At 43.8% G+C, this 20,318-nt stretch overlaps 1 protein-coding gene across 1 annotated transcript in view; it reads left to right on the top strand.

The window, feature by feature from the left end:
- Positions 1–20,318, top strand: part of SULT2B1 (sulfotransferase family 2B member 1) — a 48,581-nt gene that overhangs the window by 23,205 nt on the left and 5,058 nt on the right. The window contains exons 2-4 of the mRNA XM_064294024.1: positions 2,480–2,622; positions 16,194–16,402; positions 19,889–20,015. Of these exons, the coding sequence (XP_064150094.1) occupies positions 2,480–2,622; positions 16,194–16,402; positions 19,889–20,015 (479 nt within the window). The remainder of the gene's footprint in view (positions 1–2,479; positions 2,623–16,193; positions 16,403–19,888; positions 20,016–20,318) is intronic.

Here is a 20,318-nt window from a genome sequence, read left to right as displayed (position 1 = left end):
AGAGACACATAGCCGGTGGGGTGTAGGAGTCAAACCTATGTAGTCTGGCTCTAGAGTTTGTGCCATTAACCATGACACTACGCCACCTCTCATATCCCCATTTCACAGTTGAGGAAACTGGAGCACAGAGAGATTAAGATTAAGCAACTGGCCTCAGTTTAACTAAAAAGTGGTAAAGCCGGGCACTGAGCCCATGATGTCCAGCTCCAGGACCACACTCTGACTCACATCTGTACCAGTTTGGATACTCAGAACATACCTGTATCAGTTGGATGCACCTGCCTCAGTATTTCTCAGCCCAGCGGCCTTTTAGAATCCCATGCAGGGGCTTTAAAGTCTCCCAAAGCCCAGAATCCCCTGTGTGGACAGTGTGGTAACCAGCCCTCCTTGTCCCCACTGGATCAGCCCCTAGTCAGCTGGCCACAAGCCATGTACCCAGCTTCCCCCACAGGCTGCCTTGTGACTCCCCTCAGGTTGCTGCCCATTGGAAATTCTGGCTGGCTGGGCTGTACCTCCCTGGGGTCCCCAGAGTCCTCCTGCGAGCCCAGATGGAGGGCACAGGTCTCCAGCCTACGTCCCTCTGCTCCAAGCCTGATCTTGGTGCCAGGCCTCTGGGAAACTCTCTATCCCTCAAGTCTGTGAAGCCAAAGGAGGCCTTCAGGAAAGACACTGAGCCCCAGGAGCAAGACATACCCTCGATGGGCCTCAGTTTCCTCATCTGTCAACTGGGCAGATAAGGAGGAACTAATGGAAAAGGTATATATAAACCAGCAGGGTTTTCAACCTCAGAGGGTCCAACACCCCCCCCTTTTTTTTTATTAAAAACATTTTATTTTAGTGAGAAGAGGTGCTTTTTTTCCTCCCTTTAATTATTCATTCATTTAACATTTTCTTAAAATAAAATGCACACGAGACTGTGCACAGAGCTTTGGTGGACAGCTCAATGAACTTTGCAAAGTAGGGACGCCAGGTAACCAACCCCCCTCCCCCAGAAGTCTCCTCCTGTCCCCTTCCCTTGGTCACCCCCCGACCACCAACAAGGATAGCCACATCCCGGCATCTAACACTACAGATTGCTTTTTCCTGTTTTTGAACTTCCCATCAGTGGAATCACACTGCCTGGACTCTTCAGCGTTCCTTGTGCTTCCCTCAATATTCTGTTCCCAAGTCTCATTTGTGTGGTGGGGTCCAAAGCCCCTTTATAGAGCAAATATTTGTAACATCCTCATCACTATCCTGAAATGAAGTTTGTAGATGATATAGCTTACTTGGCACAGTAATTAAGAGCACAGGCTGCTAACCAAAATGTCGGCAGTTCGAATCCACCAGCTGCTCCTTGGAAACCCTATGGGGCAGTTCTACTCTGTCCTATAGGGTCGTTATGAGTCGGTATCAACTCAATGGCAATGGGTTGGGTTTTGGGGGTTTTAGCTTACTTACACACGTAATGTTTTTAAGTTCAATTTATTGTCCTAAGTATACAATAAAGGGACATAGATGGAGAGTAACGCAGTTGTAGTATGGTTAAGACAGGGCAGACCTGGGTTTTGTGGGGCCTGAGTGACGCGAATGATTTGTGCTTAATGACTAACCGGAAGGTTGGCAGTTTGACCCCAGCAGCACCTTGGAAGAAAGGCCTAGTGATCTCCTTCTGAAAGGTCACGGCCTTAAAAGCCCTGTGGAAGAGTTCTACTCTGTACACTTGGGATCGCACCAACTACCAACAGCAACAGTGGCATCTGTCACTACAACTACATGGTGGTGGAGGAGAAGACACAAGATTTGAAGTGTTTGGAGCGAGAAGCTAGTCTGTTATTTTTCTGAGATGTTTGGTGGTTTTTGTCAGCTTTCAAAATGCAGTGAGTTGCTGTGATTTCTTTTTTCGTTCCAAATACTTTTACAGTCGTTAAGTACTGACTCTTTTACTTAAAGAGAACCTGTCCTAAGTGATATAAGCTTCAAAACCCAAACCTGTCACCATTGAGTTGATTCAGACTCATGGTGGCCCCAGGTGTTCCAGAGTAGAACTGAGCTCTGTGGGGTTTTCTTGGCTGGAATCTTTACGGCAGATCGCCAGGCCTTTCTTCTGCAGTGCTGCTGGGATAAACTGCCAACTTCCTGGTTAGTTGTTGAGCGCATACCATTCGCGCCACCCAGGGAGTCATGGGTGAAAGAGTGTAGAAAGTGCTCACTAGTGGACACCATCACGCCCCCATTTTGCGGGGAAGGAAATGAGGCCAAGAAATGAGAGAAGTTCTGCTCGTGAGTGGAGAAACTCAGAGGGCCCCTTTGTCCACCTGCTTGTTTGCCCTCCTGCACCTGCCCTGAGATTTCTCTACCACTTTCCACCACGGGTCCCAGAGGCCTCAGGTGTAAAGCTGGACACCCCAGGGCAGACTCCTGGGGCCCCTGATCTCCCACCGTCCCTGTGCCCTTCACCTCTGCCTGGCTCTCATGCTGTCTCCCGTTTCCCCCACAGTGAGAAGTTACCAGGTGAATACTTCAGGTACAAAGGCATTCCCTTCCCCGTGGGCCTCTACTCACCTGAGAGCATCAGCACCGCAGAGTACGCACCCGATGTTCGGGATGACGACATCTTCATTGTCACCTACCCCAAGTCAGGTATGTACGAGGCAGGGCCGGGGCGCGACTGGAAGAGTAGAGGGGGGATGGAAGGTGTGCGTTTTTTTTTTTTTTTTTAACATATGAGGTTTGTTTTTTGTTGGCAACAGTTTTATTAAGATATAACATCCCAGACAATTTGCCCACTTATTTAAAGTGTACAAGTCAGTGGTTTTTCATATATTCACAGAGTTGTCATCCGTCATCATGATCGATTTTGGAATATTTTCATTACCCCAAAAAGAAACCCTACATGCTTTAGCCAAGGAGCCTGGTGGTATGAATGGTTAAGTGCTCAGCTACTAATGGAAAGGTTACCAGTTCAGACTCACCCAGTGGCTCTGTGGGAGAAAGACCCGGAGATCTGCTTTCATAGATTACAGCCTAGAAAACCCTAAGAGGCAGCTCTACTTTGTCACATAGGGTTGCTGTGAGTCAGCTTTGACTCAATGGCACCCAACAACAACAACATGCATTAGCCGTCACTCCTCAATTTCCCCATTCACCACCCCATTAGCCTTGTTGTTGTTGTTAGTTGCTGTCGAATCGATTCTGACTCATGGAACCAAATCCATAGATTTGCCTTTTCGGGACATTTTGTATAAATGGAATCTTACAATATGTAGTCCTTTGTGACTGGCTTCTTTTGCTTAATATCATGTTTTCAAGGTTCATCCATGTTGTAGCGTGTGTCAGTACTTCATTCCTTTTTATTGCTCAGTACTATTCCATGGTATAGATACACCACATTTTCTTTTTCCATTCACCAGTTGATAGAAATTTGAGTTGTTTCCACTTTTTTGGATCGTAACAAATTATGGATAGCATTTAGAAGAACGGGAATTCCAGAACACTTAATTGTGCTCATGGGAAACCTGTACATAGACCAAGAGGCAGTCCTTTGAACAGAACAAGGAGATACTGCATGGTTTAAAATCAGGAAGGGTGTGCATCAGGGTCGTATCCTTTTACCATGCTTATTCAGTCTGTATGCTGAACAAATAATCCAAGAAGCTGGACTATGTGAAGAAGAACATGGCATCAGAATTGGTGGAAAATTCATTAACAACCTGCGATATGCAGATGATATAACCTTGCTTGCTGAAAGGGAAGAGGACTTGAAGCACTTACTAATGAAGATCAAAGACCACAGCCTTCAGTATGGATTGCACCTCAACATAAAGAAGACAAAAATCCTCACAACTGGACCAATGAGAAACATTATGATAAATGGAGAAAAGATTGAAGTTGTCAAGGATTTCATTTTACTAGGATCCATAATCAACGTCCACGGAAGCAGCAGTCAAAAAATCAAACAATGCAATCATTGGGCAAACCTGCTGCAAAAAAGATCTCTTTAAAGCATTGAAACGCTTTGAGGACCAAGATGTGCCTGAGCTAAGCCATCATATTTTCAGTCACCTCATGTGCATGTAAAAGCTGGACAATGAATAAGGAAGACTGAAGAACAACTGATGCCTTTGAATTACGGTATTGGCAAAGAATATTGAATATACCATAGACTGCCAGAGGAACGAACGAGTCTTTCTTGGAGGAAGTACAGCCAGAGTGCTCCTTGGAAGCGAGAATGGCAAGACTTCATCTCACATACTTTGAACACGTTATCAGGAGGGACCATTGCCTGGAGAAGGACATCATGCTTAGTAAGGTAGATAGTCAGCGAAAGAGAGGAAGACCCTCGATGAGATGGACTGATACAGTGGCAGCAACAATGGGCTCAAATATAGCAACAGTTGTGAGGATGGCACAGGACCGAGCAGTGTTTCATTCTGTTGTATGTAGGGTTGCCGTGAGTCAGAATTGACTTGGCGACACCTAACAGCAAAAACCACTTTTTTGGCTGTTTTCGATAATGCTGCTCTTGAACTTCATGTACAAGTATTTACTTGAACTTCTGTGCTCATTAAGGAGCCCTGGTGGTGCAATAGTTATATGCTCGGCTGCTAACCGAAAGGTCAGCAGTTCAAACCCAACCAATGGCTCCATGAGAGAAAGACCTGGCAATCCACTTCCAGAAAGATTACAGTCTAGGAAACCCTATGAGGCAGTTCTACTCTGTCACATGGGGTTGCTATGAGCACAATTGACTCAATGGCACCAAACAATAACAGCAACAAATGTTTTCATTTCTCTTGGAGTTCTGTGAGTTTTGATATACATACACAGTTGCATAACCACCACTGTGATGAAGTTACAGAACAGTTCCACCACCCCTCAGGTTTCCCCTATGCCTCTTTGTAGTCAGCCTCTCCCCATGCCAAACATTGATCTGTTTGCTGTCCCTGTAGTTTTGCTTTTTCCAGAATGTTATATAAATGGAATCACACAATATGTAGCTTTTGAGATAGGCTCCTTTCATTCATCATAATGCTTTTTAGATTCATCTAAGTAGTTATATTTTTTTATTGCTGAGTAGTATTCCATGATATGGATGTACCATAGTTTGTTTATCCATTCATCTGTTGAAGAATACTTGGGTTGTTTCCAGTTTGGGGTGACTATGAATGCAGCTGCTATAAGCCTCTGTGTACATGTCCATGAATGGAAGCATGTTTTCATTTATCTTGGGCAAATGCATAGAAGTGGGGTTGATGACTTAATGGTAAACGTGTATGTTTACAAGGAACTTCCAAACTGTTCCCTAAAGTGGTGTTACCATTTTGCTTTCTCACTGGCAATGTAGATGAGTTCCAGTTGCTCCACATCCTCATTAGCACTCGGTATCTTCGGATTCGTTTGTTTTTTAGCCATTCTTTTTTAACAGGTGTACTGATATCTCATCGTGGTTTTGATTTGCATCTCCCTGTTGGCTAATGGTGTTGTAAAATGGTAATAGTAGTAGCCTCAGAGCCTGTTTAACTTAAGGGAAGATAATGACCAGGAACAGCCCAAAGTTGATTCCTATAAGGTGAAGGTCAGACATGCCTCCACTCTCCAACCTTTTTACCGATTCTGACACCAGCCCTCCCTCTCACAGCACTCTCTATTTCTCTTCTGTGTTTGAGAATCCACTAGCAATGGCCACAAAGAACTCACAGACCATATTTACAGTTCAGTGGTTTATTAAGGAAGTAACAGGCTACAGGAGCCCTGGTGGCACAGTGGTTAAGAGCTTGGCTGCTAACCAAAAGGTCAATAGTTCAAATCTACCATCTGCTCCTTGGAAACCTGTGGGAGAGTTCTACTCTGTCCTACAGGGTTGCTATAAGTCAGAATCAACTGCACAGCAATGGGTTTAATAGGCTACCACGCGGGATCAGGATCAGGAGGCGTGTAGGGAAAGTCTCCCTTCTTCAGTGCAGGACAGCTGTCTCAGCTTCTCTTGGCCATGCAGACCTCCTCTCAGCCTCCTCGGGACAGGCTCCTCTTGGCACTGCCATCTGTCACCACTGCCTCCTCCATTGGGCCCCTTCCGGGCCTGTTGCTGTCTTCAGTGTTACAGCCCTTGACACATGTTACAGCTCTTTTAGGACGTTCCTTGCTTCCTCTCTCTCTCTGCTTCTGTCTTCCTTCTGCTTCTTTCTGTCTCAAAACCCTCTGTGGGGATGGCTGTATATATATATATACACACATATATATATACACACACATATATATATATATACACACATATATATATACACACATATATATATATACACACACATATATATATATACACACACATATGTACATATATACATATATACACAACTCCATGTCAATTTCAAGGCATGGCCCTCCCACCAGGGCCACAGACTGACCAGTTCCCTCTCAGTAGGCCACAGACACTTTATTTGAGTAGTAGGCTACAGACACTTCATTTGCATAGTCTATTGATTAATCCCTGCAAGGTGCATACCAATCACAGAGGAGGCTGCAGCCCAGGACCAGACAAAAAGTATCAAACCATCTAATTGTTTATAACATACCCAGGAAATGTTGATCATGCTGGACAAAAGTCACAAACCCTCTGAGGTAGAAAACTAGGCCAAGCATGACTCCTCAGAGTTCAGGGGGAAAATCTCTCAGGCTGTTTTTCCAAAGAACCAAGGCAAAAGGCCACATAAAGGAAAACACATTTCACCACATATGTTGAGTATATTTTCATGTATTTGTTAGCCATTGTAGATTTCCTTTCATAAACTGTCTGCTCAAATCTTTTTACTCTTTTTAAACCGGATTGTCTGTCTTCTTATATTATTGAGCTTTGAGAGTTCTTTATATAATCCAAGTACAAAACCTTTATCAGATATGCGTCTTGCATAGATTTTCTCCCAGTCTGTGGCTTGTTTTTTCATTCTCGTCAGTGTCTTTGCAGAGCAAAAGAATTAAATTTTGATGGAATCTAATTTGTCCTTTTATGAAGCATGCTGTTTTTTTAAATATTTATTTACTTTGTTGTTATTGAGAATATACACAGCAAAGCATACACCAATTCAACAGCTTCTACAATTACAATTCAGTGACATTGATGACATTCTTCAAGTTGTGCAAACATTCTCATTATCCTTTTCTGAGTTGTTCCTCCCCCATTAACATAAACACACTGCTCCCTAAGGCTCCAGTCTAATCTTTTGACTTGCTGTTGTCAGTTTGATCTCATATAGATAGATCTAAAAAGAGCACAGTGCTCACAGCAGACATTCTTTACTAATTAAGCTAAACTACTGTTTGGTTTTAAGAGGACTTCAGGGGCTAACTTCTTTTTTTTAATTGAATGTATTAATTTCTTTTTTAAAAAGTAATACGTTTGCCCACGCTGCCCCTTCCCCTGCTGGAGAGAGGGCCTGTGCGCTGCCAGCTGGTGGCACACCCCCACCCTGGCCAGAGAAAGCACCTGCATGGCCCCTGTCCACCCAGCCACCTGCCCTGCCCAGTATCATGAAAGACGAGATTTCCATTGAAGAAGCTCAATGAACCTCATACAAAACCAAAAAACCAAACCCAATGCTGTCAAGTCGATTCCAACTCATAGCGACCTTCATACAAGATAGACCCCAAAAGAAAGTCACCAAGACTTATCATAATCAAACTTTCCAAGTCCAAAGATACAGACAGAATTCTGAAAGCAGATCGGGAAAAGCGAAATATCACCTTCAAAGGGACTCCAATAAGACTAACCTCTTTTGCTGTAAACTTTTACCTAAAGCACAATAAAATTAAAAAAAAAAAAGGACTAACCTCTGATTTCTCGGCAGAAACCATGCAGGCAAAAGGCAATGAGATGACATTATAAGACCCTGAAAGAAAAGAATCGCCAACCAAAATCATGTACCTAGCAAGATTGTCTCTCAAATAAGCAAGATTGTCTCTCAAATAAGAGGGCAAAATTAGGATATTCTCAGATAAACAGAAATTAAGGGAATTTGTAAAAACCAGACCAACCTTACAAGAAATATTGCACAATATGGGGGAAGTCAGTAGAACATGACCAAGGCATGGGAGAGCACTGAGAGGAACACAGGAACAAAGGGCAGCAACAGTAATTATAGCATAGACCATCCTGCAACAATTGTATTAACAAACACGAATTTATGAATGGATACGTAGCTAGGTAGATATAACAAGACGTGTATGAGAGTATGAGGGACACACCCATCTGCAGATATAGGTCTAGCGGTGGATATTTCTACATACAGAACTGTCAGTGGTGACTACATATCAATGTAGACAATACAGCATACACACGCCACAGTCCAGGAAACTTCTTAGACATAACCAAACACCTCGCGGGACCATAGATGTGGGGGACATCTACTCAACTGGCACGACATAGTTCATACAGACAAAGTCCTGCATCCTACTTTGGTGAGTAGCATCTCGGGTCTGAAAAGCTTGCAAGTGGCCATCTAAGATACACCTATCAGTCTCTTACCACCTGGAGCAAAAGAGAATTAAGAAAACAAAAACCCGAAGGAGCGATTAGTCCAAAGGACTAAGGTACCACATGAACCACAGCCTACACTACCCTGAGACCAGAAGAACTAGATGGTGCCCAGCTACCACCACCAACCACTCTGACTGGAATCACAACAGAGGGTCCTGAACAAAGCAGGAGAAAAATTGCAGAACAAAAACTCAAATTCACAAAAAATGCCATACTTACTGGTCTGATAGAGATTGGAGGAACTCCCAAGACTATGGCCCTAAGACACCTTTCCGAACTAGAACTGAAGCCATTACCAGAGAACACCCATCAGCCAAACCATAGAAAAAAAACCATAGACATGCCCATAAAATAAACAACAATACCCTAGAGAAACATGTTCCTTAAAACAATCTATTATACGAGATCAAAAGGGCAACATTTGCCCAAAAGCAAAGATGAGAAGCCAGGAAGGTGTAGTAATTCAGGATGAAAGGAAATGGCGACCCTACAACAGAAACGAGAGGAGGGCAGGCCCGTTGTGGGGAATGGAACCAATGTCATGGAACACTTTGTGTATAAACTATTGAATGGGAAACTAATTTGCTATGTAAGCTTTCACCTTATGCACACAAAAAAAAGAGTCCTTCAGATAGAGAACCAATGACATCAGACAACAACCTGAGAGTAAGCCACACAATGGCATTACCAAGATGCCAACCCAGATAGAGAAATCTCAAAAGTAAAATAAAGCTACAGAACCAAAAACAGGAAACCAGAGATGTCAATCTGTAAGGGACAAACACTTTAAAACAAAAAGGGGGAATAAATGGTGTAGGCATAGAACTTCCATATGGACAGGAAGTCATGGTGACATCTAGAAATAACAGACTGTTTTAAACTTATGAAGATAAAGGTAAATGTCAGAATAACTACAAAGACAGTTAATAAACCTACTCTCCAAAATAAAGAAGAAATCATAAAGACTCAGTAAACACAAAATCGACAACAGTAAAGGAAATGAAAAGAAACTACATAAGCAAAAAGAACTCAGCACAGAAAATTAAGCAGAACAAAGAAAACGGCAACATCACAACACAAAGCATAACAAAATGACAACAGGAAACTCACACCTATTGATAATCACACTGAATGTAAATGGTTTAAATGCACCAGTCAAGAGACAGAGTGGTAGAATGGATAAAAAAAGTGACCCATCAATATGTTGCCTACGAGAGACACACCTTAGACACAAAGACATAAACAAGTTAAAAAAAAAAAATACATCATCCAAATAGTAACCAAAAAAAAGTGGGAATGGCAATATTAATCTCTGATAAAATAGACTTTAAATTAAAATCCATCATAAGAGACACAGAGGGGCATCAATAATGATTAAAAGGATAATCCACCAAGAAGGAATAACCATAATAAATTCTATAATTCTATGCATCCAAAGACAGAGCTCCGAAACACATAAAACAAACTCTAACAGCATTGAAAAGAGAAGTTGACAGTTCCACAATAATAGTAGGAGTCTTTAACACACCACTTTTTTTTTTTTCAGTTGTGCTTCAGGTGAAAGTTTACAGCTCAAGTTAGTTTCTCATACAAAAATTTATACACACCTTGTTATGTGACCCTAATTGCTGTACCTATAATGTACCTATAAAGCACACTCCCCCCTTCTACCCCGGATATCCCATGTCCATTCAACCAGCTCCTATCCCTTTCTGCCTTCTCATCTTGCCTCTGGACAGGAGCCGCCCATTTAGTCTCGTAACACACCACTTTCAATGAAGGACTGAACAAATAGAAAGAAACTAAACAAAGATACAGAAGACTTAAATAACACAGTTAATCAACTTGATCTCGTAGACATATATGGAACATTTCACCCAAAGGCAGCATAGTATACATTCTTCTGCAATGTACATGGATCATTCTCCAGAATAGACCATATTTTAGGCAACAAAGCAAGCCTCGATACATTCAAAAACATCAAGATAATACAAAGCATCTTCTCTGACCACAACAGTGTAAAATTAGAAATGAATAACAGGAAGAAGCAGGGGAGGGGTAAGGAGAATCAAATACATGGAAACTGAATAACAGCTTGCTGAAAAAACATTGGGTGTAATAGAAAAAATTAAAAATGAAATTAAAAAAAATTCCTAGAATCAAATGAGAACGAAAACACAACATACCAAAACCTGTGGGACACAGCAAATGCAATGCTCAAGGGAGAATTCATAGCAAAAAAAAAGCACACATCAAAAAAAGAAGAAAAGGTCCAAAATCAATAGCTTAACCCAACAACTTGAACTAACAGAAAAAGAGCAGTAAAAGAAGCCCACAAAAAAAAAAAAAAAAGAAACAGTCACCAGAAAAAAGCTAATAACAAAGATTAGGGCAGAAATAAATGAAATAGACAACAGAAAAACAATAGAAAGAACCAATAAGACTAGAAGCTGGTTCTTTGAGAGGATGAATAAAATAGATAAACCACTGGCCAAACTGACAAAGGAAAAGAATGAGAAGAAGCAAATAATCAAAATAACAAATAAGATGGACGACACTACCACAGAACCAGCCGAGATGAAAAGGATCATAACCAAATACTATGAAAAATTGCACTCCAACGAATTTGAAAACCTCAAAGAAATGGCCAAATTTCTGGAAACATACTACCTACCTAACTAACACAAGCTGAAGTAGAAAATTTAAACAGACCCATAACAAAATAGGAAATTGACGAGCTCATTAAAAAAAAAAAAAAACTCCCAATAAATAAAAGCCCCAGCCCAGATCGCTTCACTAGAGAATCCTACCAAACATTCAGAGAAGACTTGACACCATTTCTACTCAAACTATTTCAGAACATAGAAAAGGTAGGAATACTCCCGAATTCATTCTATGAAGCTAGCATAACCCTATTATCAAAGCCAGGCAGAGACATCACTAAAAAAGAAAATTATAGACCAGTATCTGTCATAAATATAGATGCAAAATCTTAACCAACAGAATCCAACAGCACATCAAAAAAATAATATACCATAACCAAGTGGGATTCATACCAGATATGCAATGATGGTTTAACATTAGAAAATCAATCAGTGTAATTCACCACGTAAATAGAAGACTCACATGATCATCTCAATTGGTGCAGAAAAGGCATTTGATAAAATCCAACATCCAATCTTTTTTTTTTTCAATTGCGCTTTAAGTGAAAGTTTGCAGCTCAAGTTAGTTTCGCATACAAAAATTTATACACACATTGTTAAGTAACCCGAGTTGCTATCCCTGAAATATGTCAGCACACCCTCCTTTCCACTCCGGATTTTCCGTGTCCGTTCAACCAGTTTCTGTCCCTTTCTGCCCTCTCATCTCACCTCCAGACAGGAGCTGCCCATTTAGTCTCATGTATCTACTTGAACTAAGAAGCACACTCTTAACGAGTATCATTTATGTTTTATAGTCCAGTCTAATCTTTGTCTGAAGAGTTGGCTTTGGAAGTGGTTTCAGTTCTGAGTTAACAGAAAGTTCAGGGGCCATGCCTTCTGGGGTTCCGCCAGTCTCAGTCAGACCATTAAGTCTGGTTGTTTTACGAGAATTTTAGTTCTGCACCCCACTTTCTCCATCAAGGACTCTCTGTTGTGTTTTCTGTAGGGGCGGTCTTCCTGGTAGCCAGGCACCATCTAGTTCTTCTGGTCTCAGGTTGATGGTGTCTCTGGCTTATGTGGCCCTTTTCGTTTCTTGAGCTAATATTTTCCTTGTCTTTGGTGTTCATCATTCTCCTTTGGTCCAGGTGGGTTGGGACCAATTGATGCATCTTAGCTGGCCGCTCACTAGCTTTTAAAATCCCAGATGCCACTCACCAAAGTGGGATGCAGAACATTTTCTTCATAAACTCTGTTATGCCAGTTGACCTAGATGTCCCCTGAAACCATGGTCCCCAGACCCCCATCCCTTGAAGTGTTTAGTTGTATTCAGAAAACTTCTTAGCTTTTGGTTTAGTCCAGTTGTGCTGACTTGGCCTGTATTGTGTGTTGTCCTTCCCTTCACCTAAGATAATTCTTGTCTACTATCTAGATAAAAAAAAAAAATTTTTTTATCTAGTTAGTGAATTCCCACCCCGACCCTTGTAACCATCAAAGAATGTTTTCTTCTGCCAACACCCACTCTTGATGTAAAAAAAAAAAAACTCTGAGCAAAATTGGAATAGAAGGGAAATTCCTCAACATAATTAAGGGCATATCGGAAACCCTGGTGGCATAGTGGTTAAGTGCTGCGGCTGCTAACCAAGAGGTTGGCAGTTGAAATCCGCCAGGCGCTCCTTGGAAACTCTATGGGGCAGTTCTACTCTGTCCTATTTGGTCGCTATGAGTCAGAGTCGACTCGACGGCGGTGGGTTTGGTTTTGGTTTTTTATACAAAACCAACAGCCAACATTCTAATGGAGAGAGACTGAAAGCATTCCCCTTGAGAATGGGAACTAGACAAGGATACATTTTATCACTACTTCTATTTGATATTGTACTGAAAGTCCTAGCTAGAGCAATAAGGCAAGATAAGGAAATAAAAGGCATTCAAATTGGTAAGGGAAGAAGTAAAACTATCCCTACTTGCAGATGATGTGATCCTATACATAGAAAATCCCAGAAGCTCTACAAGAAAGCTACCGGAACTAATAGAAGGATTTAGCAAAGTGGCAGGGTACAAGAGTAACATACAAAAATCAGTTGGATTCCTCTACGCTAACCAAGAGAACTCCGAAAAGGAAATCAGGAAAACAATACCATTTACAAGAGCCCCCTGAAAGATAAAACACTTGAGAATAAACATAACTGTGGGCGGACGTATTCGGTGCAATGGATTGCTTCTATGTGGCTTGTCTCGCCATGGTCTCCTAACTCCCACCCAAGTGATTGAGTGGGACTGTGCAAATAAGGTAATCGTGGTCCAATGAGAGGATTGGTTAGTTTTGCCATCTTGCTAGGCCTAAAAGAGAGCCAGTTCCAGAGCAGAGAGATGATTCTACCACCACCAAGGAAGAACAGCCAGGAGCAGATCGTGTCCTCTGAAGCTGGGATCCCTGCACTGAGAAGCTCTTGGAAGCAGGTGACAGAGAGAAAGAGAGAGAGAGAGAGAGTTGGAACACTAAAGACAGCAATGAGAAGCAGTGGCAGAGAAGCAGCAGGAGGAGAGATGGCAGGAAACGGTGCAGTGGGCTTCCTGGCCCATGCAGTGAGAAAGTTGAATGCCTTTGGGCTGAGGCTTATTGACAGAGTGGGGTGCCTCTGGGTACTTACTGGCAAAGCTAAAGGAGCTTTGAAACACTTGACCAAGCAAGACAGAGGCTGAGGGGTCAGAGAGAAGTGTGCCTGGGAGCAGAGCTGAGAAGAGGCTGTCCTGATGGAAGAGCTGTATCCTGAGCATCCCTGAACCTGAATTGTAACCTGTTACTTCCTTAATAAACCCCATAATCGTGAGTATTGTCTGAGTTCTGTGTGGCCACTGCAATGAATTACCAAACCCAGCAGAGAAGTAGAGAGTGCTGTGGGAGGGACGGATGGTGTCAGAATTGGTAAAGATGGTGAAGAGACGAGGCATGTCCGAAGTCCGCCTCATAGGTATCCGCTTGGGGCTGTTCATCTTGATTCTCTTTTCCCTTTTTAAGTTAGAGGAGGTCAGACTCCGCCTTCACACCATTTTTACGTTGTAAAAGACCTATATAAAGAAAACTTCAAAACGCTACTACAAGAAACCAAAGGAGACCTGCATAAATGGAAAAATACACCATGCTCATGGATAGGAAGGAAGACTTAACACTGTGAAAATGACAATATTACCCAAAGCAATCTACAGATATGATGCAACCCCAATTCAAATTCCAACAACATTCTTTAACAAGATGGGAAAACTAATCACCAACTTTATAAGGAAAGGAGAGAGGCCCTGGGTAAGTAAAGCATTACTGAAGGAGAAGAACAAAGTCGGAAGTCTCATGCTCACCATCTCAGAGCCTACTATACAGCCACAGTAGTCAAAACAGCCTGGTTCTGGTACGACAACAGACATATAGCCCAATGGGACAGAACTGAGAACCCAGAAATAAATCCATCCACCTATGGACAGTTACTCTTCCACAAAGGGTTGAAATCCATTAAATAGGGGAAGAGATAGTCTTTTTAACGAACGGCGCTGGCAAAACCGGATATCCATTTGCAGAAAAATTAAACAGGATACACGCATCATACTATACACGAAAACTAACTCAAAATGCATCAAAGATCTAAATGTAAAACCATAAAGATCATAAAAGAAAAACTTTATGGCATAAATAGATTATCAAACATAAGTAAAAAAGCATAAATAGCAGAAGATAAACTAGACAATTGGGACCTCCTGAAAATCACGTTTATGCTCATCTAAAGACTTTTCCAATAGAGTTAAAAGAGAACCCACAAACTGGGGGAAATTTTTTGACTATGACATACCTGGCAAGGGTTTAATTTCTAAAATTTACACGAAACTCCAACAATGCAACAACAAAAAGACAAACAACCCAATTAAAAAATGACCAAAGGACATGAACAGACATTTCATCAAAGAAGACATCCAGGCAACTAACAGACACATAAAGAGATGCTCTCGCGATCCTAAGCCATTAAAAAAAAACAAATCAAACCCCCTGCTGTCTAGTTGATTCCGACTCATAGCGACCCTACTAGACGGAGTAGAACTGCCCGATAGAGTTTCCAAGGAGCGCCTGGCAGATTCGAACTGCCGACCTCTTGCTTAGCAGCTGTAGCACTTAACCACTGTGCCACCAGGGTTTCCCATTAGAGGGATGCAAATCAAAACTACAATGAGTTACTATCTCACTCCGGTAACAATGACACTGATCAAAAAAACAGAAAGCAACAAATGCCGGAGAGGCTATGGGGAGATTGGAACTCTCAAACATGGCTGGTGGGAACATAAAATGGTACAGTCACCATGGAGGATGGTATGGTGCTTCCTCAAAAAGCAAGAAATAGAAATGCCACATGGTCCAGCAATCCCACTCCTAGGAATATATCCTAGAGGAATAAGAGCCATGACACGAATAGACATATGCACACCCATGTTCACTGCAGCACTATTTACAATAGTAAAAAGATAGAAACAGCCTAAGTGGCCATCAGTGGGTGAGTAGATAAACTGTGGTACAGACACACAATGGAACACTACTCAACGGTAAAGAATAACGACAAATCTGAGAAGCATAGAGGAACCCGGAAAACATTATGCTGAGTAAAATAAGATAACCACAAAAGGACAAATATTGTATGAGGCCACCATTACAAATAGTCAACAAAAACAATACTGCACGGGAACCCAGGCTGGAAGCCTGAGATGTGCCGATATTGTTGTTAGTTGCCATCAAGTCATCTCCAACTCATGGCGACTCCATGTGTGCACAGCAGAACTGCTTCATAGGGTTTTCAAGGCTGTGACCTTTCAGAGGCAGATTGCCAGGTCTTTCTTCCAAGGTGCCTCTGGGTGGGTTGGAACTGGCAACCTTCCTGCTAGTAGTCGAGCATTTAACTGTTTGTGCCACCCAAGGACTCAATCGATGTAGCCATTATGAATTCAACTATATCCCGCTCTTTGCCCCTCCCCACCCCCCGATGAATTTGTCCTATTTCTCCCAACAGGCACCAACTGGATGATCGAGATCGTCAGCTTAATCCTGAAGGATGGGGATCCCTCCTGGATCCGCTCGGTGCCCATCTGGGAGCGGGCGCCTTGGTGTGAGACTATCGTGGGTGCCTTCAGTCTCCCGGACCAGTCCCGCCCCCGCCTCATGAGCTCACACCTCCCCATTCACATCTTTACCAAGGCCTTCTTCAACTCCAAGGCCAAGGTGCTGAGGAGGGAGGGATGTCTCGTGTGTGTGTGTGTGCGCGCGCGCGTGTGCGCGTGTGTGGATGGCAGCAAGAGGAAGCATAATTAATTAACTCAGCACATATTTATGGAGTATCTCCTATGTGCTAGGCTGTCTTAGCTTCCTAGTGCTGCTGTAACAGAAACACCGCAAGTAGTTGGCTTTAACAAAGAGAAATTTATTTTTTCACAGTTTAAACCAAACCAACTCAACTACCATTGAGTCAATTCTGACTCACAGTGACCCTATAGGACAGGATAGAACTGCCTCATAGGATTTCCAAGGTTGTAATCTTTATAGAAGCAGACTGCCATATCTTTCTCCCACAGAGCAGCTGGTGGATTCGAACCACCAACCTTTCGGTTAGCAGCTAAGTGCTTAATACTGTGCCACCAGAGCCCCTTTCTCACAGTTTAGGAGGCTACAGGTCTGAATTCAGGGCGAAGGCGCTAAGGGAAGGCTTTCTCTGTCTCTTTGGGGGAAAACCCTTGTCTCAGCTTCTCTAGCGTGCTTCTCAGCATTCCTTGGCAGTCTCCACAGGACATCTATCTTCCTCCATTCATGCTTCCTTGCTTCTGTGCCTGTTGTTGTTAGGTGTTGTTGAGCCACTTGTAAACTCATAGCGACCCCATGTGACAGAGTAGAACTGACCCATAGGGTTTTCTAGGCTGTATTTTTAATCTTTACAGGAAGGGATTGTCAGGTCTTTCTCCTGAGGAATGGCTGGTGGGTTCTAACCGCTGATCTTTCGGTTGTTTAGCAGTGTTGCGCCACCAGGGCTCCTTGTTGTTGGCAGCCAGGAGCTTGGTGGTACAAGCCATTCGCGATCAGCTGCTAGCCTAAAGTTTGGTGGTTCTAACCCACCCAACGGCTCTGTGGAAGAAAGACCTGACAAACTGCTTCCGTAAAGATTACAGCCAAGAAAACCCTATGGAGCTCAGTTCTACTTAGTAACCAGTGGGGTTGCCATGACTTGGAATTGACTTGATGGCAGTGGGTTTGTTTTTTATGCCCCCTCTGGCATCCACATAGGGAACAGACTGTCGAGGTGAGAGCAGAAGCAGGGAAGTCAATGAGAAGGTGACTGAGATGGTCCAGACAGAAGGTGATGATGGTGGCTGGACCAGGGTGGTGGCCATGGAAGTGAAGAGAAGGGGTTGGGTTTGGGGTATGTTTGGAAGGTGGAACCAAGAGGATTGGCTGACAGAGTGAACCTGGGTGTAAGAGAAAGAGATGTGTCAGGGGTAATGCCAAGGTTTTTGGTGTGTGCATCTGGCGAGATTGGGCTTCTAGCCACCAAGATGGGAAGATGTAGAGGGTCCAGGAGAGATCAGACGTGAGCTTCCAGTTGTCCTCTCCCTGTGGAGTTGTGTTGTTGGTATTAGATGCCGTTGATTTGATTCTGACTCGTAGTGACCCCATGTAACAGAGTAGAGCTGCCCTATGGTGTTTTCTAGGCTGTAATTTTTTACAGGAGCAGGTCACCAGGTCTTTTCTCCTCTGAAGCCACTAGATGGGTACAAACTGTCAACCTTTTGGTTAGCAGCCAAGTGCTTAATCGTTGCACCAATAGACTCCTGTGGAGTTGTGTGGACAGCACTTAATTCTCCCAGCAACAATGTGTGACAACCTGAATGGAGTATTGCCAACCAGGGAAGTTCTCCTGAGCCTTGCTGTCTCAAGTTTTTATTGGGGGTTAATCACATAAATGTGACTAACTGCCCACATAGTTGACATTAGTCTCCAACCCCTCCAGATGTCGAGCTAATATCATGTGACCCAGGGCCCCCATCATAAATCACATTGTTGGCATAGACCACCTGGCATTACCCAAGGTCTCAGGTAAACAAAGGCACTCTTATCAGGCAGGATGTTCCAAGGGCTTAAAGATTAGCTCCCAGCTAAGCAAATCTTTCTTTGGGAGAGGTTAATCCTTTACTAAGAAGCCCTGGTGGCACAATGGTTAAGTGCTTGGCTGCTAACCAAAACGTTGGCAGTTCAAACCCACCCAGCGCCTCCAAGGGAGAAAGTCCTAGCGAGCTGCTCCCATAAAGATTACAGCCTTGAAAACCATATGGAGCAGTTCTACCTTGTCCTATAGGGTTGAGATGAGTTGGAATCAACTCAATAGGATACAACAACAACAATACTTTACTGAACAGGAACCCAGGCTGGAGCCCTGAGATGTGCCAACATTGTTGTTAGTTGTCATGGAGTCAGTTCCACTCGTGGCGACCCCACGTGTGCAGAGTAGAACTGCTCCATAGGGTTTTCAAGGATGTGACTTTTTGGAAGCAGATTTCCAGGCCTGTCTTCCAAGGCGCCTCTGGGCGTGTTCAAACCGCCAAACTTTCGGCTAATAGTCGAATACTTTTTTCTTTTTAACCATCTCTGTCACCCAGGTACAAGGTCTAATATCAGAAGCCTCGTTTATCTAAGTCGTTGAAATGTTTCAATTTCGCTTCCGCCCCTTGGATGTTCTTTGTCAACGCCTGCCCACCTTCACTCCTTTGATGCCTTTGAAACTCTCTCAGGCTTTTCCCAAGGCCCCGTGTTCGCCAGGTGCCAGGCTCTGTGCTAGGGCTCTCGGGACAGAACTGGGGACATGATTAAGACTCCGCCTGGCCTCCGATGGTTCCCAGACACGTGGGTGGAGAAACAAGGCTGTTAACAGGCCACAAGAAGGCAAGGAGGGTGTGAGCGATCATGGAGGTGGCACAGGGCTCAGCAGTGTCCCAGCAAGGGAGGTACTAGAAATCTTGAAGGGATCAGTACTAGTTGTTACACTGGGTCTTGGGGCAGGAGACAGTTGTCAGGGAGGGCAACGTGTGATGTGCTGGAGTATAGGGGGAAGTGAGGATGGCTTGCTTGTGGAATGTAAACTGGTAGATAGGTTGGAACTAGATCATCATAGCCTCAAATGTCAGGCCCAGGGACTGGGGCTCTGTCCCAGAGCTCTGGGGAGCCAAGGAATGGCTGTGAGCAGGGAGAGGCAGCTCTTGGTACAGAAAGACCCCTTTGAGGATATGCAAAGTCTGGTAGGCCAGGGAGGAAGCTGGGATGAGGATCCCAGCAGGGGAGGAGGAGCCTGGGCTGCAGGAAAGAGAAAAGGGGCCAGCTTTTCTTCTCTCTTGGTCAATGGCTTTCCCCCGATCTCTCCCATCCTGAACCCCATGCCTTCCTCCTGCACTCTTTATTCCCTGAAGTCAAACTGTCCCTCAGCCTGCTTCAGAAACAGTTTCCTAGAATGTGGTTGGAAGGAGCTCTCCCCAAGCACTAGGATGAGGGGATCTGATCTGAGTACCATTAGCTGGCAAGTCCCCTGAGAAATCTACCCTGAGTCCTTCCTGCTGCAGGGTCAGGAGAGAGGGATCGGGGAGAGGGGACTCAAGGGCAGGCAGCCCAAGAAGCTGGGGTCCTGCCCGTGACCGACACCACTTCTCCCTCCCCAACATCCACATGTAGATGATCTACTTGGTCCGGAACCCCCGGGATGTGGTGGTCTCCCTCTATCATTACTCCAAGATCGCCGGGCAGTTGAAGGATCCCGGCAAGCCCGGACAGTTCCTGCAGGAATTCCTCAACGGTGAAGGTAAGGATGGGAGCCAAGCGTGGTGGGTTCCCAGTGGAGAGGGAACCCCCAAGGGTCCAGGCAGAAGAGACAAAGAGAAGGAATAACAAGGCTAGAGACAGGCAGAGATACAGGTGTTACAGAGATGGAGACAGAGAGGAGACCAAGAGGGATGGAGACTGAGAGAGAAACTGAAAGACAGAGACGTAGAGGTGGGGGAGAGACACAGAGACTGACAGACACAAAGTAAGCAAGAGACAAAGAAAAGGAAACAGAGACAGAGGAAGACACAGAGAGATACAGATAAACTGAAAAAGAGAGACG

The sequence above is a fragment of the Loxodonta africana genome, chromosome 11 (genome assembly GCF_030014295.1).
Source record: "Loxodonta africana isolate mLoxAfr1 chromosome 11, mLoxAfr1.hap2, whole genome shotgun sequence".
Classification (NCBI taxonomy): Eukaryota; Metazoa; Chordata; class Mammalia; order Proboscidea; family Elephantidae; genus Loxodonta; species Loxodonta africana.
The sequence above is the reverse complement of the archived record's forward strand: the minus strand, read 5'-3'. Positions and strand labels throughout refer to the sequence as shown.